The 24,467-nt window shown below is 40.1% G+C and overlaps 1 protein-coding gene across 3 annotated transcripts in view; it reads left to right on the plus strand.

Annotated features, from left to right (window-relative positions):
* The window catches only part of zgc:110366 (uncharacterized protein LOC550476 homolog), a 107,052-nt gene that overhangs the window by 26,240 nt on the left and 56,345 nt on the right, over window positions 1-24,467 (plus strand). For all 3 annotated transcript variants that reach the window (XM_048538840.2, XM_048538839.2, XM_048538841.2), the window contains exon 2: window positions 21,777-22,025. In XM_048538840.2, coding sequence (XP_048394797.1) covers window positions 21,777-22,025 — 249 coding nt within the window. The remainder of the gene's footprint in view (window positions 1-21,776; window positions 22,026-24,467) is intronic.

Genomic DNA, 24,467 nt, shown 5'->3' on the forward strand with positions numbered 1-24,467 from the left:
TGTCTCTAGCACAGACATTCCTTAGAAGATTGGATTTCATGGTCTGTACATATACCATAGAGAAGGAGCCTCTTGAATCGGTTAGAGGAACACTGGTGGAGAGAAATTCGTAACACCTTGGTTATTTCAACAAGAAAGAGGAGAAAGCTGCAAACAGATTAGACAGCTTTGCCATTCTCGCTGAATTGCAGACATTGGGTTTATCTGATTGCCCTCTAGGACGTGTGAACTATCATTGCTCACCATGGGCCATATGCTTTTGAGCACAATCTCTTTTTTTTGGTTAATCTGGAGCTCCTGAACTCAGCAATTTACAGAATAATTTTTTGTTCTTTTTATTTTCACGATTAAAGTTTGCATTTATTATAAGGCAGGTAATATTTTGACTGCTTTAGACATATCACTTTGTCAGATGCAAAATCTTGAATTTTATAATCATGGATAGGCATACAATAGTGGAAACGGATGTATGGAGTTATAGATCAATAGTCTTCTATACAGAGTTTTCATTTCACAAAAAGAAGTTACTAAACTTTTCTCTCGGATGAAGGGTCTAGGCCCGAAACGTCAGCTTTTGTGCTCCTGAGATGTTGCTGGGCCTGCTGTGTTCATCCAGCCTCACATTTTATTATCTACTGAACTTTTCACATGACTGACATGGATATTTGTCCAGCACTTTTAAATTCAGAAACAAAAACAGAAGTTGCCGGAAAAGTTCAGCAGGTCAGGCAGCATCTGTAAAGGGAAATCGAAGTTAACATTTTGGGTCCAGTGACCTTTCCTCAGAACTGATGGTGGTTAGGAAAATGTCAGTTTATATGCAGAAGATGGGGTGGGGGAGGTGTAAGGACTAAATGATAGGTGGGGATAGAGCCCAAAGAGAGAAGAACAGTTGGACAGACAAAGGAATGGATAACAATCTGAATGGGAGAATGAATAGCTATTCATGGAGACTGTTAGTGGCTAACGATAGGTAGTGTGTAATGGCAGGCTATGTGATAACAAGTGTGTGGGTTTGGGGGCTAGGACATGGGAGAGTTCAGGTCCGAAAATTATTCAACTCAAAATTGAGTCTGGAGGGCTGCAGGGTCTGGGGCCGAAAGTGTGAGAGATGGGTCGGATTGAGTTCAGCTCTGTTGACAACGGTGCTGGGGAATCCTTGATTGAGGTAGAAGGTGGACATTTCAGAGGCTCCCTTGTCAAAGTTGACCTCATCAGAACATATGAGATAGAGATGGAGGAACTGGGAGAATGAAATAGAGGCTTTACAGGAAGCAGGGTGTGAGAATGTATAGTCCAGGTAACTGTGGGAGATGTTAGGTTTGTAGTGGATATTAGTGGCCAGTTTATCTGAAGAAATGGAAAAAAGATATTGACGAAGTGAAGGGAGGAGTCAGCTGGACTAGGTGAAAGTGAGGGTGGGGTGGAAATTGGAAGCAAAATCAATTAACTTTTTCTACTCTGACGAGAGAGGAAAGCAGCAGTGGTGATATCATCGATATATTGGAGAAAGAGCTATGGGTGGACAGCAGAACAGGACTGGAACAAGGAATGTTCCACATACCCCACAAACAGATAGGCATAAGTGGGGGCCATGTGCACACCCATGGCTACCCCTCTAATCTGAAGAAAATGAGAGGAATTAAAAGAGAAGTTGTTCAGGGTGAGGATGAACTTAGCCAAGCGGAGGTGGATGGAACTGTTCAGGCCTTTGCTCCATGAAGAAGCAGCGAGCCCTGAGACCATCCTGGTGGGGGATGGACATGAAACGGGATTGCACGTCCATGGTAAAGAGGATGCAACTGGAGCCTGCAAACTGGAAATTCTGAAAACTGGTGTAAAGCATCAGAGGAATCATGGATATACATGGGCAGGGTCTGGACCAGGGAGAAAAGACTGAGTCAAGGTAGGAAGAGATGAGTTCAATGGGGCAGGAAGACGCAGAAACAATGGGTTTGCCTGGGCAGTCCTGTTTGTGGATTTTCAGAAGGAGGTAGAAGAGAGCTGTGTGGGGCTGGGGTCTAACAGTTTGAAAGCCATGGGAGTGACAGCACCAGATGAAATGAGGTCAGTGACTGTAGTTGATGTAATAGCCTGATGTTCCATGGTGGGGTCATGGTCCGGGGAAGATAGGAGGAGGTATCTGAGCGCTGACACTCGGCCTCTGCAACATAGAGATCCGTATGCCAGACTACAGCAGCACTATCCTTATCGGCAGGCTTAATAACAACTTTTGAATTCACATTCTTGATCCATTGCCCCTGATAGCCATGTAGATTTTAAATGTTTCATTTCTCCTAATGTTTCATCAATGGATTACTTGTTGGTTAGGAGAGGTTGGGGGTGGGGGGAGGGTTGTGGGTAGAGATTGCAAGAGAGTGATTTGTGGAAGAATACAGCTGTCATCAGCACTGAACAATCCCTCTGAGCTGCCACTGGGATAGATGGGAACTGTGAGATTTGAAGCTGCTGTTAATCTTGTGGCCTTATTGTGTCTTTCACAAAGAAATGTTCTTCTTGTAGCACAACTTGTTCCATGTATTGTTATTCTGACTAAACATGATGAAACCTCATTCTTAGGTTTATGATCAACAATTTGTCTACTTAAAACAAACCTGTTTCAGTTATTTAATCCAGAACCTTAAAACAAAGAATGTTTTTATTAGCAACATTGTTTTTATTTTAATGAAACAAGCTTTACTATTCCTGTTTTTTGCAGCTTCTTTTATTTTTAACTTTTAATCTACTATTGGAGAAGATTATTTTATTGAAATGCTATACAGTGTTTTAAAGCAACATGTCAGGTGCCAGTATGTCCTTTAGTCTGCCTTGGTTCATATTTGTGCTTTGTACTTTTCAACTACTTGTCACAGACAAGTCGGGACCAGGCATTTGGCATCAATTCCTCTCTTCAAATGCACTGTGAACTTAGCTTGTATCCCTTGGACACTGCATCAATCTATGAGGCAGAGATTTTACACAATATTTCAGCTTTAGGCTTTTTAAACTGTTTATTAACAGTGAAAGCCCTGGTGCATAATATTGAAGCAAAGAGTCAAGCGCTTCAAACTTCTAAACTCATAACTAAGTTTTCAGCCTTCCCTATTTCTAATAGTGTAAGTGACTGCCCAGTTGATGCTCACAACCTGCATGCAATCAAATATAATTACAGTCATAGGAAATAAGAGCAGACCATTGATCTACCGAATCTATTGCATCATTCAGTAAGATTGTGGCCAATCTGGCTACGTACAATTGTACAGAATTTTTGGTCAACCTGTTCAGCTGTATTATGACACATCTCTGACGTGGGTGAGATTTGGACCTGGACTTCTGGCTTAGAGGCAGAGATATTGCCACAAAACTCCAGAAGCCCTTTTCTACAATTCAAAGCGCCACAGACATATTTAAGGCAAGATTTGATTTAACATTTAATACACTGAGCAACAATGTAGGTTAGTGAGGATTAGTGAATGGGGCTTAACTTAGGTCAAGATGCACCTCTTTACAATTTGGATTTTTTGTAAACAAAGGATGGGAGTTTAGCGAAAGACGTGTATGAGAGAGTTAGCCATGTAAAACTCTGCAGCCTTTGTTTCTAACATGCATCATCTGTACACACAATTTCCAAATGCTTGCTGACCTACATTTCGCAACACCTCAAATTTTAAAATTCTCAGATAATAAAATGTGAGGCTGGATGAACACAGCAGGCCAAGCAGCATCTCAGGAGCACAAAAGCTGATGTTTCGGGCCTAGACCCTTCATCAGAGAGGGGGATGGGGAGAGGGAACTGGAATAAATAGGGAGAGAGGGGGAGGCGGACCGAAGATGGAGAGTAGAGAAGATAGGTGGAGAGAGTGTAGGTGGGGAGGTAGGGAGGGGATAGGTCAGTCCAGGGAAGACGGACAGGTCAAGGAGGTGGGATGAGGTTAGTAGGTAGCTGGGGGTGCGGTTTGGGGTGGGAGGAAGGGATGGGTGAGAGGAAGAAACGGTTAGGGAGGCAGAGACAGGTTGAACTGGTTTTGGGATGCAGTGGGTGGGGGGGAAGAGCTGGGCTGGTTGTGTGGTGCAGTGGGGGGAGGGGACGAACTGGGCTGGTTTAGGGATGCAGTAGGGGAAGGGGAGATTTTGAAACTGGTGAAGTCCACATTGATACCAAATGGCTGCAGGGTTCCCAGGCGGAATATGAGTTGCTGTTCCTGCAACCTTCGGGTGGCATCATTGTGGCAGTGCAGGAGGCCCATGATGGACATGTCATCAAGAGAATGGGAGGGGGAGTGGAAATGGTTTGCGACTGGGAGGTGCAGTTGTTTGTTGCGAACTGAGCGGAGGTGTTCTGCAAAGCGGTCCCCAAGCCTCCGCTTGGTTTCCCCAATGTAGAGGAAGCCGCACCGGGTACAGTGGATGCAGTATACCACATTGGCAGATGTGCAGGTGAACCTCTGCTTAATGTGGAATGTCATCTTGGGGCCTGGGATGGGGGTGAGGGAGGAGGTGTGGGGACAAGTATAGCATTTCCTGCGGTTGCAGGGGAAGGTGCCGGGTGTGGTGGGGTTGGAGGGCAGTGTGGAGCGAACAAGGGAGTCACGGAGAGAGTGGTCTCTCCAGAAAGCAGACAGGGGAGGGGCTGGAAAAATGTCTTGGGTGGTGGGGTCGGATTGTAAATGGCGGAAGTGTCGGAGGATGATGCGTTGTATCCGGAGGTTGGTAGGGTGGTGTGTGAGAACGAGGGGGATCCTCTTGGGGCGGTTGTGGCGGGGGCGGGGTATCTTGGAATTCTCCAGCATCTGCAGTTCCCATTATCTCTGATACTATTTTAAAATTCTCATCCTTGTTTTCAAACCCTTCCATGACCTTGCTCTTCCCTCTAACCTCCTCCAGCTCCATAAACCTCTAGTTTACATGCACTCCTTCAGTTCTGGTCTTTTGAACATTCCTGATTTTTGGCGTTTGTGCCTTCAGCTGCCTAGATTCAGGAATTCTTTCCCTAAGCCTTCCTACCTAAACCTTTCTACCTTGCTTTCCTCCTCCAAGATGCTTCTTAAAACCTAGCTCTTAGGTCATCAGATGAGCAAAAGTACGGAGCAAGCGGGCTGGGCCCCACAGTGGAACAAACACGTGCTGAGTCCTGCAGCACCAGGGAAGCAAATGGGCGATTCCTGGAGTGGTGGCAGAGCAAGCACTTGATGGAGACCAGCACATGGAGGCAGCATGGGCCCGTGCTCTGGGGCTTGCAGACACAAACTGGAACTTAACTACTAATGGGCACTTACTACCATTCTGGACTTTTTCACTTCTTTTCTTTTACTCTGTAACAATACTTCTTTTTAACTCTGTCAGATTTCTACCTAGGTACTTATACCTAAGACGGCACCATTAAAGGCAGCTATTGTAAAAAATTTTCACTGTACTCCTGTACATGTGACAATAAAGGATATTCTGATTCTGGCTTGGTGTCAAATTATGTTCGATAACATTCATGTGTAGTGCTTCAGGGTATTTTAAATTGTTAAAAGCACCAAATAAAAACAACTATGTATAGTCCAGTTAGTAGCTGCCAAAGGCATATATTAGGGCTTCCGCGAAAAAGAAGTAAAGGTGGGTGGCTTTGTAGATAGGTGGAAATAAGTTGCTTTTCAAAGGGAGAGGATATGGAATCTGATATTTGGGTCATGATCAAACTGTGTGTCAAGTTTATGATTGTCTAGTCAATACTCAGATATGGCTGGGTACAGAGGTGGAATTCACTATAAGTAAGCAAGGTTTGTGACAGGAACTGAAAACAAGGTGTTGCCAATCATAGATCCTGTTAGAGTTCAGTAAGAGGGAAGGGTGCATCTTTGGAAGCTTATGACAATTGCTGTAGCAATCCGTGAGTCCTGATCGCTATGAAGATGGATTTCCTCCTCTGATTCTGCAAGGAGTAAACTTCCAGAAGGTAACCTTGATTCAAAACTTATTAGTGATAGTAAGAATTGCAGATCTGGAGTCAGAGATAACACAGTGTGGAGCTGGAGGAATACAGCAGAAAGGTCCTGACCCGAAGCATCAACTTGCCTGCTGCTCTGATGCTGCCTGGTCTGCTGTGTTCCCCCAACTCCACACTGTGTTATCTCAAAATTTATTATTTGCCCAAATTTAGGAATCAGCTTCATTATACCCAGTTCGCCCTCTTTGCTGATTTCATAATCTTGCACTTAAATCTATGACTTTGTTCTTATCCATGCTGAATGCTATCTAGAACGTCTCTGTCTATTGACCGAGCTTCTCCATAACCACAAAAACTTTTTTTAAAAAGCAAGGATAACCTGGTCTGAAACAAAGATAAGTTGGATCTACAATGCAAAAGGCAGATTATACATGCTCAATCACCATGCAAAAGCAATGCTTATTTGCTCCATTTGTAATACGTAATGATCAGGTGCCACTGGAAAATAACCTCAAAACTATGGAAAATACCTCTAGTGCATTAAACTTTTAAAATTAGCCCTTTGATATATACAGTTACAAAATTTACAAAAGGATGTTAATAGTGGGGATTTCGGTGATGGTAACACCACTGATTGTCAAGGATGATGGTTAGACTGTCTCATTGCAGATGGTAATTCGTATTTGTGTGGCACAGATGTTCCTTGCCACTTGGAAGCCCAGGCCTGGATATTGTCTAGATTTTGTTGCACTTGAACATAGACTGTTTAGTATCTGAGGAGTCACAAATGGTGCTGAACATTGTACAATCATGATGAACATCCTGATCTTTAACCTTGTGATGGAGGGAAGGTCATTGATGAAGCAGCTGAAGACGACTGGGTCTAGGACAACAGCCCGTGGAATTCCTGCAAAGATGTCCCGGGGCTAAGACGACTGACTCCCAATAACAACCATCTTCCTATGTGTCAGGTGTGACTCCAACCAGCAGAGAATTTGACTCTGATACCCAATGATTCCAGTTTTGCTTGGGCTCTTCGATGCCACACTAGGTCAAATGCAGCCTTGATGTCAAGGGCTGTCACCTCACCTCAGGAATTCAACTGTTTTTTCCATGTTTGAACCAAGGCTGTAATTGAGTTCAGGAACTGAGTAACCCTGGCAGTACCGAAACTGGATGTACTCAGTAGGTTAGTGCTGAGCACGTGCTGCTTGATTGCATGGTTGAGGACACCTTCTGTTACTACCACTGATTATGAAGAGTAGACAGTGGTGGTAACTGTCTGGGTTGGATTTGTCCTACTTTTAATGTACAGGACATACTTGGGCAATTTTTCACATTGTCGGGAAGATGCCAGTGTTATAACTGTACTGGAAGAACTTGACTAGGAGAGCGGCAAGTTCTGGAACAAAAGTCTTCAGTACCATTGCCAGAATGTGGCCAGGGCCTGTAGCCTTTGCAGGTTCCAGTGCCCCCAACTGTTTGTTGACATCATGTGGAGTGAATCAAACTGGCTGAATCCGTAATGTTGGGACCACTGGAAGAGGCTGAGATAGATCATCCATTTGGCACTTCTGGCTGAAGATTGCTGTGAATGCTTCAGCCTTGTTTTTTGCTCCCATGTATTGGATTCTTCCATCATTGAGGATGGGGATATCTGTGGAGCTGCGTCCTCCAGTGAGTTTAACTGTCCACTGGCTGTTTGATTTGATTTATTATTGTCACAAATATTGAGAAATAGTGAAAAGTTTTATTTTGCGTGCTAACCAGACAAATCATACAAGTGCATCTTTAAGTACATTTTACATAAGGATGTAGCAAGATTGCAGAGCTTAGATCTGATCTGTTGTTATGGGATTGCTTAGCTCTGTCTATCAGTTGCTGCTTGTGTTGTTTGGCACCCAAACAGTCTGGTTTTGTAGCTTCACCAGGTTTACACCTCACCTTAAGGTTTGCCTGGCACTGCTCCTGGCATGTCCTCCTGCAGTCTCCACTGAATCAGGGTTGATCGCCTGGATTAACGGTACTGGTGAGCGGGGAGATGACAGGTCATGAGGTTGGATCGTCAGCCTTCAAAGACAAAATAAAAGTAATTATCAATGTAAGTGCACCAGGGGCATGCATGAGCAATCGAGGAGTAACAGGTTAAAGTCTAAGGAGTGAATAAAATTGACTTTTTCGACGCTTTAAACATTTTGAATGGGTCCAGAACTGCAAGTGTGCAATTTTTAAAAAATGTGTACAATTAAGTACCATTGTAGAAGACAGTTGAGCTCAGTATTCATGCAGTAGATATCTGTAGTTGTTTGAAACAAATTAACAATGTGGAAAATGTTAAAGGAAATTAAAATGCCATAAAAATAACATTATAAGTGGATGAGTCCAAAAGTGAACAATTGCAGAATGTCATACACCCTCCAGTTTCCTGTATTCAGATCTCTTAAAAAAATTACTTCAATTGTAGAAAAAAAAATTGTGGATTAATTTAAGGATGTGGTGACTTTTTCTGCATTTAATATGGAAGTAATCCTGTATCAATAAAGTTATTGGGTTAATGAAGAACAAATAAGAGAATGAGACAAGAAAGTAGATGTTAGGGAGGGAATGAGTAGATTCGGAGGAATAATCAATCAGTGCTTTGGAGAAAACAATACTTGGGTAGTAGACATGCAGCAAATAGTTGACATAGAGATGTGTTGGAGTGAGCATTTGGAAATTATTAATACAGTGAGTACGTGAAATTGAGGAATATTGAGTGGTGAGAATGCAACTTGTAACTAGGGTAAATGAACAAATTTGGTGCGAATGAGCAATTAATATTTGCCAGTGGTTTTGAGTACCAATATATTAGTATGGTTATCATTAATCATTACTGATGCCAATTACTTGAGAAGCTGGGTGTTTCTTCTGAGCTAAGCGGTCCAGATTCAAATCCTGTATGCTGCAGAGGTGTTCATAACTCTCTAAACAGTTTTATCAGAGAATATCTGAGAAGTTTACAAGTGTTGTTTTGGACCTTGGTGATGCCCTCCAGCTAGGTTTCTCAATGAAAATAAAACTATAACACTTGATATTTTCTTTTGTTTCATATCTAAATTTCTTGCATACATAATAGACAAGGTTTTACATCAATGTCCTGCAGCTTGACCTTGAGTGACAATGAGAAATCAGTGATAAATTTTTCATTGTGTTCATCTCCAGTCATTATCACGCATTTGCAACATTGGTTCAAAAAGCTAAGAACACAGTTTCGGCAGTGGTTTTCCTGGTACTGATCAACCAGTTTAGAAGATCCCAATGAAAGTGCAGTTGGTTGCCTCCAGCCTGGGTGGTAGGATAGGTGCTGCGATTCTCCATCCCAATTTAGGGACAGGAAACAATTAGCTAGACTTTCTGCTTTCAGTTTCTGTCCACTAGTGGCTGTCTACTTGAAATGAGTGCCTGAACATGACTTAAGAGATGATCAGTCTTGTCTGTAATAAATCGTCATTTGAGTAACCTGTTTACACTAACTGTTAAAACCAGTATAGGTGGAGAGGTAGGGAGGGGATAGTTCAGTCCAGGGAGGACAAACAGGTCAAGGGGGCGGGATGAGGTTAGTAGATAGGAAATGGAGGTGTGGCTTGAGGTGGAAGGAGAGGATAGGTAAGAGGAACAACAGGTTAGGGAGGCAGGGATGAGCTGGGCTGGTTTTGGCATGCAGTGGGGGGTGGAGAGATTTTGAAGCTGGTGAAATCCACATTGATATCCTTGGGCTGCCGGATTCCCAAGCTATCCCCTCCCTACCTCCCCACCTATACTCTCCTCTCCGCCTATCTTCTCCTCTGTCCATCTTCGGTCCGCTTACCCCTCACTCCCTATTTATTTCAGAATCCTCTCCCCATCCCCGTTTTCGGATGAACGGTTTCAGCCCGAAACGTCAGCTTTTGTGCTCCTAAGATGCAGCTTGGCCTGCTGTGTTCATCCAGCTCCACACTTTGTTATCATAAACATTGGGTACTTAGTTGACATACTAGAGAGGTGGCTGGTGCTCAAAGAATTGGACTCCAGCATGTGTCATTGACTTCCAAGTAGGATGAGAACTAAGTAGAAAAGGAAGAAAACTGCTACAATGACAGTTCGACTCGGTGCTGTTTCAGTGACTAGTGGTGTGCCTCAGGCATCGGTGTTGGGACCGCAATTATTTACAATTTATATAGATGATTTGGATTTGGGGACCACATGTGGGTGTCAAAGTTTGCTGATTACATTAAGATGAGTGGCAGAGCAAAGTATGCAGAGGACTGTGCAACTTTGCAGAGGAACATAGATACATTGAGTGAGTGGGCATAGGTCTGGCAGATGGAATACAATGTAAATAAATGTGAAGTCATACACTTTGGTAGGAGTAACAGTAAAAAGGATTATTACTTGAATGGTAAAAAGTTGCAGCATGCTGCTATGCAGAGGGACCTGGGTGTCCTTGTTCAGGAATCACAGAAGGTTGGTCTGCAGGTACAACAAGTAATGAGGAAGGCAAATGGAATTTTGCCCTTCATTGCTGAAAGGATTGAGTTTAAAAGCAGAGGGGTTATGTTGCAGCTGTACAAGGTGCTGGTGAGGCCACACCTGGAGTACTATGTGCAGTTTTGATCTCCTTACTTGAGAAAGGATGCACTGGCGCGAGAGGGGGTGCAGAGGAGGTTCACTAGGTTGATTCCAGAGTTGAGGGGGTTGGCTTATGAGGAGAGACTGAGTAGATTGGGATTATATTCATTGGAATTCAGAAGATTGAGGGGGGGATCTTATAGAAACATATAAAATTATGAAGGGAATAGATAAGATAGAAGTAGCGAGGATGTTCCCACTGGCAGGTGAAGCTAGGACAAGAGGGCATAGCCTCAAGATTAGAGGGAGCAGATTTAGGACTGATTTGAGAAGGATCTTCTTCACCCAGAGGGTTGTTAATTTATAGAATTCTTTGCCCAGTGAAGTAGTTGACGCTACTTCAGTAAACATTTTTAAAGCTAAGGTAGATTTTTTTTGAACAATAAAGGAATTAAGGGATACAGTGAAAACATGGGTAAGTGGATCTGAGTCCATAAAAAGATCAGCGATGATCTTACTGAATGGCGGAGCAGGCTCGCAGGGCCAAATGACCTACTCCTGCTCATAGTTCTTATGTTCTTAGGTCTGTTGTGATGTAGAAATGGGCTACAAAGTATACTGTCCACACAGCAGATGATAATTTTTATTTTCATGTAAACACCGAAAATGATTGCAAACAACTTTATCCTTTATCTTTGTAAGCCTCCACTCATTGTGTTCCCTTTCTCATAAGCTTCAGGAATCACCATCACTAAATGATATTGAGAAATCAATTATGAAAACCATACTTATTGTTTGGCTGCAAGTGAACATTTGATGATTTCCCTTGCCTACTTGAGTGTTTTTTTTTCTTCTACTGCATTTCAGGTTTCCCCAGGGCGAGGATAGACTATAAACTGATCATGAGTAGCATTCCTTCAACAAATGTGTGCGAACTGGGCACAACTTCTACAGTTACCAGTTCTCTTGGAGACCTTTTTGTTGCTACTTTGTAAAGAATATTTCCCTGAATGCTGCATTCGTATCTGTTAGGGGCTGTCTATCCTGCTGTTTTTCGAGACTTCATTTTGTGGAAAAAAAAATAGCAACAGAAGTAGGCTCACAGCCAATGTGAAAGCCCTTTTGTCCTTGAAGTGAATATTGTGAGGCACTTTGAAAAGCTTTGCGTTCTTTTCGTTCCATTTTGAATTGGTCACAGCCATACTGACCTCTGGTTTCTATCTGTGAGTTGGCCAGGCTTTTGTTTGATGATCCTCCTGTGTGAAACATTGAGTAATATTTTAAACAAAGCAGCTTCTGAAGTAAAGAATAGCTTATGGATCCAACTTTTTTCATTGATTTACAAATGTCACTGTACTTCGAGGCACATTTAAGCTGGTTTTTTGTATTCAGTCTGATCATAAAGTTAGGCTTATAAAAGTTGTCTTTGAACTTTCTCTGTGGTGGAAGATATTTTAAGTTTTTTTTCAAAATGTTACCATGAATTCAGCAGTTCTAAAGATTTGTTTATTTTGCATTTCATCAGACTTCACTGCTTGAAACATCATAAAATATGTTGCAGAACTTACTAGCACAGAAGTTGTCCAGCTCTGCATCTTTTGTAAGTGCCTGCTAGATATTTAACACAAAATTAATGGTTCGCATTGCCCTAATAGAAATGTTGGCTATTTACATGACATAACTGTTTTTACCAATAATGGTAGCTGACAATAATATTCATCAAACATAAAATCTGGTATGCTGTTCTTATTTGATTGGGTCTGATATGACAGTAGATATTGTTTAACAATTGCAATAATGATGTGTTGACGAACTTTGTAAAAATACTTTGTTCCACATTTGCATCCTATAACAGCTAGGATCCAGTCACAAGGCATTATTCTGAAAAGAAAAGGCTTGTTGAACCTGATTAATGGGGAATAATATGTGCCAGAAATGCAGCATTTTCACAGCTGGAGCTTTCTATTGAGGAAAGCCACAATTCCTTATATAAAAAAAAAAGTTTCTAAGGAAGCTGTGTGGAACACAGCATCTGAAAACAATTTTTTCGTAATGGGAAATGTTCTAGACAACGGTGGGAAAGAATCAGCTGAAAAGGAATGATTCGTGAGCTGGCAGCAAATTCACAAAAGCTTTTGTTTGTGTGTGTTCCACAATGCCTTTTATAAATTTGACTGCATTAAAAGCGCATTCATTAATTGTCCCAACAAACACATTACTGTTGTCTGCAAAAGCATTCCATTCTTGCAGTCCAGTTGTGTAACCACAGTAAAGTTACATCTTCCTGTATCATGCTAACTTCAACTTCTTTATATCATACAAAAGGAATAATGAGAACTAAATCTTCCAGTTATTATTGGTTACTTTATGGGTCTAGAATAAGGCCTACTTTGAACTTATGTTTATATAGCATTTTAAGGTTTGAAAAATAAAGGTCAAAGGCACTTTGCAAATAGGTGTAAAGAAAATAGATTTGAGTCAGAAACAGATTAGGAGAATGGACAAGACTATATTTAGATCTGGGTTTGTAATGTTTGTAAAATTGAAGAGAGAGACATGGAAGTAATTACAAAGTGTAGGCTTAAGCAGAAGACAACTCTGCTATCTCTGCAGGAGTGAAGGATCCAGTGGGGAACCTTATTAAGTTACAAGAGTGGTGAAGGGAAAACAGGCTTTTGGGGCTTTCACAGATCTTGCATAATTTTGTAGATTTTGGAGGATTAAAGTTGGCAGGTCAGCAAGGGAAGGATTAGTGTCAGCTGAGTTGGGAGGTGATTTAGGCAATGTATGAAGGTTGCAATAGTACCAAGGGTGTGTTGAGGATGGCAACAGCCCGTTCTTATGTTTTGGATCTGTGCTATCAGTTGAGGTAATAAATTCCAGTGAGAAATTAAACAAGCTATGCATATACGCATTTGAAATTACGCATATGTTGTCTATCTGTAATTGAAATGACATGTTTGGAAATGCTGAAATCCCACTTCATATTGTTAATAAACAACAACCTTATAATATCACGCACTACTGAGTTGGACCCCGTGACTGACTAGCACATTTTAATTTGCAAACTTTCTTGCCCAAACTATAATTAGACTCTGAATGACCTGAGATATTTTGTTGCAAGAGTCACAATTTGTGGAGTTAAGAGGTGTTGGCCACATCTTGTCAGAAAATGAATACATTGTGTATTGCATAATATAATATTCCTGACCTTACAAAATTCCATACCTTACCATAGGTGCTGTAAAGATCATTGTAACAAAAACAGTGCCTGAAAAATCCTTAATTTGAGGGCTATGTTGATTTACCTGCAACAGTGTCATTTGGTGTGTCTTTTAGAAGAAAATGCATAAAAATACATGTTGAGTAGTTGAGGCTTTTTAACTTATATGAATTCTAGTTCCTAATAACACTGCAGACTGTAGCCTGTCTTTGTAGACACATGTAAACTGCAGTTTAAGATTAATTAGGGTCATTGTCATAAACAATTTTACATTTCATAGTGCTGAGTATAATATGTCAGTTGAATTACAATGAGATGTCAGCAAGATCAGGGTCAAGCAGATGTTTAGGTGGTAATTAGCTGCACTGTAAATGGTGAAAGCAATTTCCCTCTCATTGGAAAATGCTAAAGAAGTTCAGGTGCTTCCACAAGTTGAAGTAAACATTAAAAATATTTTGTGACTGAATTATTGGTCCCTATATTTAGGAAAATCTAATTGAGAAATATATTGGATACAATTAGACACTCTTATTTTAGAGTAAGCTAAAAAGTAAAACCAAGGGATTTTAAAAAAATGAGAAGTAAATTTGAAACAATACATGAGGAATATATTGAGGTTTTTATGTATACTCCTAGAGGCAAATTTGTCAACAATATATTTGTTCTAAATTCAGATTGATTTGTTAAAGGGGGTAGGTTTGCCAGCAGTGGTTACAGGCATTCCTGGCAGGCTGATCACATGAAAATGTGACAATCACATTTCAACTTTGCAGCTACATCCAACTTCACTGCTGTATTTTTGAAATATTGTTACTTAAAGACCAATGATTAAAGAAAGCTGCTTTCAGGTATTCTTTACAATCCAATCAATTAAAACATGTCTTGATAGAATCATGTAAGATTTCAGCATAGAAGGTGACTGTTTGGCTCATTGTGCTTGTTCTGGCTGAAAAAGTATTATCCAGCTGAATCTCACATTTCAGCTTCAGTCTTGAAAAATTGTAGCACTCAAAGTGCACCTCCTGTGTTTTAAATGCAATGAAGGTTTCTGAGCCTCCCCCCCTTTCAAAAGTGACTGCTCCCACCACGCTCAAGATGGAAAATTTTTTTTCAACTCTCCTCTAGTCCTTCCACCATTTACTTGTTAAATCTGTCCTCCTGGTTATTGATCTGCTTGGCCTGTTGTGTTCATCCAGCTCTACACCTTGTTATCTAAGGAAAATAGGTCCATCCCATCATTTGCAACAAGGTCCCTTATAATTTCATACATGTTAATTAATTCTCCCCTAGCTTCTGCTCTTACAAAGAAAACAACCCAGGTTATCAAATGTTTCCTCCTATTTTTTCTGTACCATCTCAAGTACAATCACATTTTCCCTATAGTGTACTGACCTCTACGCAGTACTATAGCTATGGCCTGATGGGTATTTTATACAGTTATAGCACAACCCTGCTGCACTTGTACTCTAAGCTTCAGCTAATAAAGGAAAGTATTCTTTAAGCTATCTTAAGCATCTGATCTACCTGTCCTGTTGCCTTTCTCAGTATCCTACCATATATTTGCAGTTCTTACCTTGGTTACCCTCTCCAATGCATTATTTCACACTAAATTACAATTTCCACATTTTCTGCCTGTGTGATCAGTCCATTTAATATCTTTTTATAGTCCTCTACTTTCTACCTCACTATCCACCACATGGTCAATTTTTGGATCACCTGCGAATTTCTTAATCATATCCTCTAAGACTAAATCATTGCTACATGAGGAAGGGTACCCAGTATTGAACCGCATGGACCCTCACAAGAGATTTCCAGAGATGCAAAAAGTGGTCACCATTATCCTTTGCATCATGAAAATGAGCCAATTTTGCATCTAACTTGAGACCTACCATTGGTTCCCGTGGGTTTTTGCTGTACTAACCATTGTAATTTTGTGAAAAGCCTTGCTAAAACCCAAGTACACAATATCAAACGCACTACTCTGAACAATCTTCTTTGTTAGTTCCTCAAAACCTTCTCAAGATAGTCATAACGTGACTTTTTTTTCAAGATAGTAGTGGAGTAGCAGAACTACATGTGGGCTCTTGCCCAGGGCTCATCAGCTCCCATCTGCTTTCTTTTTTTCTTTTCTTTTGCTTCTGCTCTTTTTCTTTCATTCACTGTTTGCTCCTCTGTGGCAGATTGGTTGGTTGGCAGCATTGGCGCGGCAGCAAGAGCAAGTCACATGCAGAGTGGCAGACGTGGCTTCTCCTGGCATTGGTGGTAGAGGCAGCAGAAGCAAAAATATCCTCCCGGCATTCGGGGCTGGTGGCTGAGGCAGCAAGGACATCCTCCTGGTGTTCGGGGCCAGCGGCAGCAAAGCTCCTCCAGTGATCGGGGACGGCAGTGCTGGCGGCAGTGGACTCTTCAAGATGGCGGCGCCAGCGTGGTGACATCCCCAGCCAAAGCAAGACTCTTAGTGCAACGGCAGCCTGGCCTGGTAGCGGAACTCCTTGTTACAACAAGAGCAGGCACTCTTGGTGAGGCAGCGGCAGCAGCAGAGCTGGGTACTTCTGGTTGAGGGGTAAGTATGGCTTCAGCAGCATCAGTGAAGTAGGCCCTCTGGCAAAGAGATGGCATCATTATGTGGCAACTCCTATGTTGGTGGGCCTGGCACAGGCAGCAGCAAGGCAGTGGAGGTTAGTTAGTTAGAAGGTCAGTTACTGAAGGTTGGGTGCTAGTGTGGACTGGTTTGGAAAGACTGTTATTCTGAACATTTTATTTCTTTTTTCTGATTTTTTTTTAAATATAAGAATTTGTTCTTAAGAATCTGGACTGAAGTACCCTGTACCTAAAATGGTGCTGTAATGTGGCAACTTGTAAACTTTTCATTGTACTCATTTCAGTACATATGACAATAAAGCTATTTAAATTAATACATTTCAGTTCACCTTCACTTACTCTGCTGGCAGTCCTTGATTAATCTGTGCCTTTCTAAATGATAGTTAATAGTGTCCTTTAGATTTTTTTCCACCAATTTTCCCTCTATCAGGATTAGGCTGGCTGCACAGTTGTATAGTTCTCTGCCACCATACCTGTAGCCAGAGAGGTTTAGAAAATTATAGTCTGAGCCTCTCTTATTTCCTCCTTTGATTCTCCTAGCAACTTGGAATGCATTTCAGCCAGATCTGGAGATTTATCTGCTTGGAAAGATGCTAAGCCCTTCATATTTCCTTCACATTATGTTTATATCATTCAACATTTCACATTTCTCATCCTTAACTACAATCCTAAATCTTCCACAGCTTGCCTTTTTAGTTTGTAATTGATCCTAACTCCTCTTAGTTATCTTCTTGTTCTTTGTGTTAATCAAGCAGTTTTCCTGGATTTTACTTGTTGTTTTTAACACCCTGTCTTTGTTTATCTAATTTTTAATTCCACTGCTGAATTTTCTAACCTCCTATGACTTCTTGTACTATTGTGCTTAAAGTAATCTCCCCTTTTTCTTGCACTATCCCACCAGTGTACATCTAAGGGACTCATGATTTGTACAAGTCACTCCATTCTGTTTGTGGGAACATACTTAAAAACCTTTCTGTCTTTCTGGAAATGCCTCCCAATGCTCTGATTTGATTTACTTTAAAATAACCATTTCCAGTCCACCTTTGCGAAATAGGCCTTTTCCCAGTTAATTACTTTAAGTGAATCCACTGTGTTTTGCCATTCATACAGATGATTTGGATGTGAATATAGGATGTATGGTTAGTAAGTTTGCAGGTGATATGGTGGACAGTGACAAAGATTATCTCTGAGTACAATGGGACTTTGATCAGATGGGCTAATGGGCCAAGGAGTGACAGATGGAGTTTAATTTAATGAGAGGTGTTGCATTTTGGTAAGGCAAACCAGGCAGGACTTATACAGTTAATGGTAGGGCCCTGGGGAGTGTTGCTAAACAAAGAGACCTTGGGTGCAGGTGCATAGTTCCTTGAAAGTGGAATTGCAAGTAGATAGGGTGGTGAAGAAAATGTTTGGCATGCTTGCCTTCGTTGATCAGTGCTTTGAGTATAGCAGCTGGGAAGTCAGATTGCACTTGGACATTGGTGAGGCAACATTTAGAATACTGTGTTCAATTCTGGTTGCCGTTCTATAGGAAGGATGTTTTTAAAGGTGCAGAAAAGATTTACAAGGATCTTGCAGGACTGGAGCGTTTGAGTTATAGGGACAAGCTGAATAGGCTGGGCCAAATTTCCTGGAGTGTCAGAGGTTGAGGTGGAGATGACCTTACAGATGTTTATAAAATCATGAGAGGCATGGATAGGAATGAATAGCCAAGGTCCTTTTCCCAGGGTGGAGGAGTCCAAAACTAGAAGACATAGATTTAAGGTGAGAGGACAAAGATTTAAAAAGGACCTGAGGGGTAACTTTTTCACTCAGGGGGTGGTGCATGTATGGAATAAGCTGCTAAAGGAAGTGGTGGAGACTGGTATAATTTAAAAGGCATCTGGATGGATATACGAATAGGAAGGGTTTGGAGGGATATGGGCCAAATGCTGGCAAATGGGACTCGTCAGAATGGGATGTCTGATCGGTGCAGATGAGTTAAACCAGAAGGCCTATTTCCATGCTGTACGACTCATAAATCCTGGGTTTTTTTCATTTTTTTTCATAGCTACGCTAAATACAATCAAATTATTATTACTACCACCAAAATGCACTGCCAACTAATGGACTTGATTCACTTCATTCCTTAGAACACACTGAGGGACTCACTGATCTCCATGATGTTGAATAACTTTCTTATGTTTAGGTTTTTGAGGTGATGGCTGATTGCCATGGCATACAAACACTTTTTGCTGATATTTTTGAGGCCATTTCCATTCTTCATGGAATACTCCATACCTGTGCTGGCATTTCAACACTGAAAAGAAGTACAATTGTGTTAAACCATCTCCTCAGATGGCATCATATTTACTCAGCAAACTGAAATTAAACAATTTTGCTGTAGGTGAGAACTCTGTTTATTTCATAAATACATGTGCAGCTTTTAAAAATATTCTGATATTGTACAATATCCATTTTATGATGTGATACTGTTACAATTGACTTTAACATATTTTGCAAGTACTGATTTTATAAAGTTTTCAACTAGGGTTTTTTATCTTTACATGCTGTCAGAAAAAAGTTTTATATGTATTAGCAATCATATTCACAAAGAAACCAAATAGAGGATAAACAACGACAGTAAATTTGTTGAGATTCTTCTGTTAGAGCATAAGTTATTAAGCAAAGTTGAAATAGTTTATTTGGTCACCCGAGCCCCAAGATAGTATTCTCAATCATCCCTCCAAATAATGTTCATTTTAAAGGTTTGATTTTACCCACCTTATATACTCCTGTAAGTCAAATTTCTAAGTTGAGGTATTTACCAAAAAGTACGGAGTCAAGGTTTACGTGAGTTACAGGTCGAAGAAGTTGAAATGTTTGCCTCTCCATTGTCACGTTCCCAGGTCGGACATAGTTCTACCTCTAAACACTGTGCAAAAACGTTTTTGTTGTCTTAAATTTTTAAACTTTATTTAAAAACTAGTAGCTTCCAGGTAGACAGGCATTAATTTCTGCAAGCTAAGTTCATTAAATAGATCAAGAAGAAAAGCCACATATATAAATTTATGCGTTTTAACTTACTTTTCTCACGGTACAGAAATATTATGAATGTACAAACATACAAATTAAGAGGAGGAATAGACCATTCAGCCCCACAAGCCTGCTCTGCCATTTAATAAGCTCATGGCTGATCTGATTGTGGCCTCATCTCTACATTTTTACGTTTCACCGATTTAATATTTTAATATTTTTATAATCTCTTGTTAGTCAAGAATCTGCGTACTTCTTTCTAGAAGTATTCAATGAATTTTTCTTTCGCACTGACAAGGGTAAAGAATTCAAAAGACTCGGGGCCCTCTGAGAGAAAAGATTTATCCTGTTTGACAGCAGAGCATACACCGAATGTGTAACAAATCCACCTCTTCATCATGTTCAGAACATGTCCCTATCGGCTTCCTGAGTGGCATCATCATATAGATCTTAACATCACTCTTCATCAGCTGTATCATTCCTGAAATAATCCTTCTCTGTGCCATTATATGTACTGGATATCTCCTATTTCTTGAATGATGTGACAACAATCTCCATTCTAATGCCAACACAGGCTTTTGCATGCATGCAGGTTTGGGAACATGGGGAAAAAAAACCAAAAGAACTGCGGATAATTAAATCAAGAACAAAAACAAAGTTGCTGGAAAAGCTCAGCAGGTCTGGCAGCATCTATGATGGAGAAAACAGCTAACTTTTCGGGTCCGGTGACCCTTCTTCAGCAACTTTGTTTTGGGAACATTGGAACCCGTATCATGCTTCCAGAATCAGAATCAGAATATCCTTTATTGTTGCATGTATTCCAGTACAGGAGTACAGTGAAAAGTTTTTACAGTGGCTGCCTTTAGTGGTGCCATCTTGGGTACAATTACCTAGGTCCAAATCTAACGGAGTGAAAAAAATAGTGTTGTTACAGAGTAAAAATGAATATAGATTAGCATGAACAGTATTGGTGAATGCTTCCTGCTTCCAATCATTAAGATCACTACACTTTCTTCTCATGCTGTCTGTGAAGGGCTTGTTTAGAGAGACATTCATTGGTTGAACAAAGCTGGCTAAAGGACTAGACAGATTTCTTAGCCAGTTTGGAAACAATGAATTTCATGAATAATGTGTTTCTGTAGCAGGATTCACATTTTGAACTCGAAGGTTTTGTGTTACTACCAATAAAGGGGAGACACAGAAGTAGTTCAACTAAGCGAAGCCACAGAAAGCACACTGTGCAAATCAGATCAACAGGAAAGTTCTTAAGGAATGTGCTCATCAGTTAGCAGTTCCTTTCTCTCTGGATTTTGTGATATCACTTCACATGCTTACAGCTCCTTACTGTCGGCAAATATCCATCACAATTATGGTTGCTAAAGAGCTGTAGCCTGCTGGTCTAAATGATTACAGACCAATTGCTCTGATAGAGATAATTGTGAAGTATTTTGAATGGATTGTGTCAATTTGTATTTTAGTTCCTCAATACTTCACGTATAGATCAGTTGAAACTTGCATATCAGCCTCCACAGTTAGTGAGCAGTGATGTCCTGACTTTGGTCCATCAGGTCATTGGACAGCTATGTGATTGCTGCCTTTCTTGATTTTCCCTTCTGCTTTAAATACCATTAAATATCATGAAACCATTTAAGCTTATAGAAAAACTGGAAAACATTAACGTTAATTCTACTGTCCTACTTTAGATCAGTAATCTCCTTCAAATGTGATCCAACAGGATTAACTTGTAATTTATGCTAATAAAGACTGGATCTCCTCAGAGAAATGTACTACTATCTCTATTACTTCTAATCCTGTTTACAAATAATTGTGGATAAGAGTACAACAACATAATGCACTTCAAGAATGCGCATAACACTGAACATATTTTGTAACAAAGATCTCAAACTGCTGCCACGTTAGTGTGATCACATTTTTTGCACATTTATACTCCGGAATTTGCCTAAAATGTGAAGAATGCTTTCTGCTATCTCTTAATACTCCTCTCGAAATCCTTGAGTTTTAGTAGCTGCTGCATAATTTTTTGTCTGCTTTGCAATCAAAATGACTTTAAATTTGATCTGCTTTGTGTATCTGCCATTCCACCTTGGTACCATGTTGTCATATTACAGGTGGGACCTGTCGAGACCCTTCCTCAGTAGTTTTTAAAATGAAGTACCAAACACAGAAATATGTCAAAGATTTGTATCTGTTGAAGCTCTACTTAAATCTTATGAAACTAAACTTTGTTAAATTTTGAACTTGTAATCTTAGTTGTTGCAAGCCATCAAAGTTATTTTTGTTTGTCTTTTACACAAGATCGACCTGGCATTTTGAGATTTTACTGTCAGAGTTCAAATGTTCTGTTTCAGTGACAGTTAGAAATCATGCTTTGTCACACAATTTTGTTTTCTCTTTCAGGTACATCACATCATGGTGGCTATTCCCATTCTTCAGTTGTGTATGCCCTAAAAGAATGTGGCATTCGTCACATCGACACTGCAAAAAGATATGGCTGTGAATCGCATCTAAAGACAGCAATCGAAGAGAGCGGCATAAATCGGGAGAACCTGTGGATAACTACAAAACTTTGGCCTGGGGACTATGGCTGTGAAACCACTAAAGCAGCATGTTTGGAGTCCTGCAAAAGACTTGGTGTGGATTACATTGGTACGAATGAACAGTTTGAAGAAATATGATTTTATTGAATTCGGGTCTAAGTTGAGCAGTTTATACTTTTTAGGTATGAACTTGGTACATTCTTATCTTTCATCAGGGTACTTTTCTAAAGAAGTTTTTTTTAATTAGGGGAATTTTAGTCATCTAATCAGCAAGCCATCACCTTCTCCCCTGCCCCATGCAGGTTAACTGCAGTGACATTATAGCGAGTCTGTCAGATATGCAAGAACTTTCAGCTCCTTCATTCTCAAACCACCCGCTAACAAAATAGCTAGCCAAGAAATCACGGTGGCAGAGCTGTAATATTAGCAACTTTACACAAACAATGTCAAATGAGACACAGTGGGGAGAAATATGAAAGAACAGTTTCTTTGTTAACTGAATATTTATTACCAGCATGTCAGATAAAGGTATATACAGCTCCTTCAGCTCGATCTTAATTCTTAATTTTCTTGATGAAATGACATTTATAGACCAATTGCTCCGTTATTTAATTGAGATGATGAATTACAAATATCAAAAACATAAATCATCCTTAACGAAATTATGCTAGAACTATTGAAATACTGATAATGTTCAGTTAACAAAGAAATTGTTCTTTCACATTTATCCACTGTGTCTCATTGCCAGTCATATCATCCCATTGAATTTCTAAGCTTCTTCTATCATTGTGTACAGGATCTACCCTGAATATAACTCCTAAAGAATGAGCTAAAGTGACACCTTGAACAACTATCAGAAATATATTTTTAAAACTCAATAATTCAATCTAGTTGCTAGTGTTCATAAACCATTTTACACTGTTCCTTCCGAGCTTGTCATGTCTTTGGAAGCACTCGGCAGAATTCCTCTAACCTCTGGGCCTCCCACAAGGAACACCACTTGCAACAATATCAAAAACACATGGACTGAGAATAAGCTGTTGGACCCACAGGCTGCATACAACCCACTGTATTCATTTCATCCCACACAAGAGTCACTGTTCTCACTCCTTTTGCAAAAATAAATTAATGTCATAAGATTGTAAAGCTCCAGCACATCGACTCCAACTCATGCTACAATGTCTATTTTATACTATCTTATTTGGCATGAAGTTAATTATGTTTCCCAGCCTAAGGACCATAACGTTGCACAAAAAATTCCAAAGGATTTATTCTTTAAACTCTTAATTCCTTTCCAGATATTCATTTTTGTCTGAGATGAAATACAAAGTCCTGGAGAAACTCAGCAAGGCTGGCAGTATCTGTATGAGAGAAATAGAGTTAACATTTCAAGTTCAATATGATTCCTTTTATTTTGCTTTTATTCATCCTTGTGTGTTTTAATTCAGTGCCATCTCAGATTCACAATATCATGGATCCAGGTCCATTTCAGAATCTTCAGCATATAACTGAGGTTGACACTTTGGTGCATTACTGAAATATTGCTCGAATGACAGGGGTGTCACCTTTATAGAGTCATGGAGGCTATTTAGCCCTCCAGGTTAATACTAGTTGCCACGAAGTGAACCAGTCAGTCCCACTCTTCCAGTAAGATGTGAAACCGAGAGTCCCTTCACCCTTACGGGATTTAAAAGATCTCAAGGTACTATTCAAAGAGTTTAGGAACTCTCCTGGTGCCCTGTCCTACATTTATCCCTCAATCAGCATCACTAAGAAATGATTATCTGGTCATTGCCGTTTATGGGACGTTGTGTGTGAATTGGGTACCACAATTCCCAGGTTCATTATCTGTAAAGAATTTTAGGATGTTCTGAAGTCATGAAAGGGCTGTACAAATGCTTTCTTTTTCAGCTAGCTATACAAAGTCAATATTGTTGTTACATTGTCATTTCCTGCACTTAATTGCAAAGATATCTTTGCATGGACAAATTGCCAGAAATTTGAAATAAGAACACACATCAGTCAACGCCTGAAACAGAAACACAGATCAATATTTCAGAGAAATTACTCATCAGACACTCCTGATGAAAGTTATCCAAATGCAATCATAACCTGTCTTTTTTCATCAAATGCTGATTGATTTGGTGTATATTTCTAATGTTTTTTATGTTTGTCTATCTCCTTATTTGAGCACCTTTTTCTAGATTGGTATCTGAGGGGAAGGAAATAATTTTCAATACAGTCCTTTTTTAATGTGATTACACAAATTTAAATGCACTTTTTAAAAAATTACTGCTGGTTCTTAAAGTATAATAATAGTTGTTGCGAGTGAGACATCTTGATGCTCAGCCTCCTTTTGCTCTTGTTTGATTTAAAAGACAGGATGTGATGTCAGGAAAAGAGTTTTAATTAGGAAGCTCCCATTTGTACTATGGGCAACAAACAGCTGAACAAACAATACTGTTGGAATTTGCTTGTATTTATTTTGAAGGGCACGGTTTCAAAATGCACCACTTGCATTGTTGAATTTCCGTCTTTTGCAAAACTTGGT

The sequence above is a fragment of the Stegostoma tigrinum genome, chromosome 8 (genome assembly GCF_030684315.1).
Source record: "Stegostoma tigrinum isolate sSteTig4 chromosome 8, sSteTig4.hap1, whole genome shotgun sequence".
Lineage (NCBI taxonomy): Eukaryota > Metazoa > Chordata > Chondrichthyes > Orectolobiformes > Stegostomatidae > Stegostoma > Stegostoma tigrinum.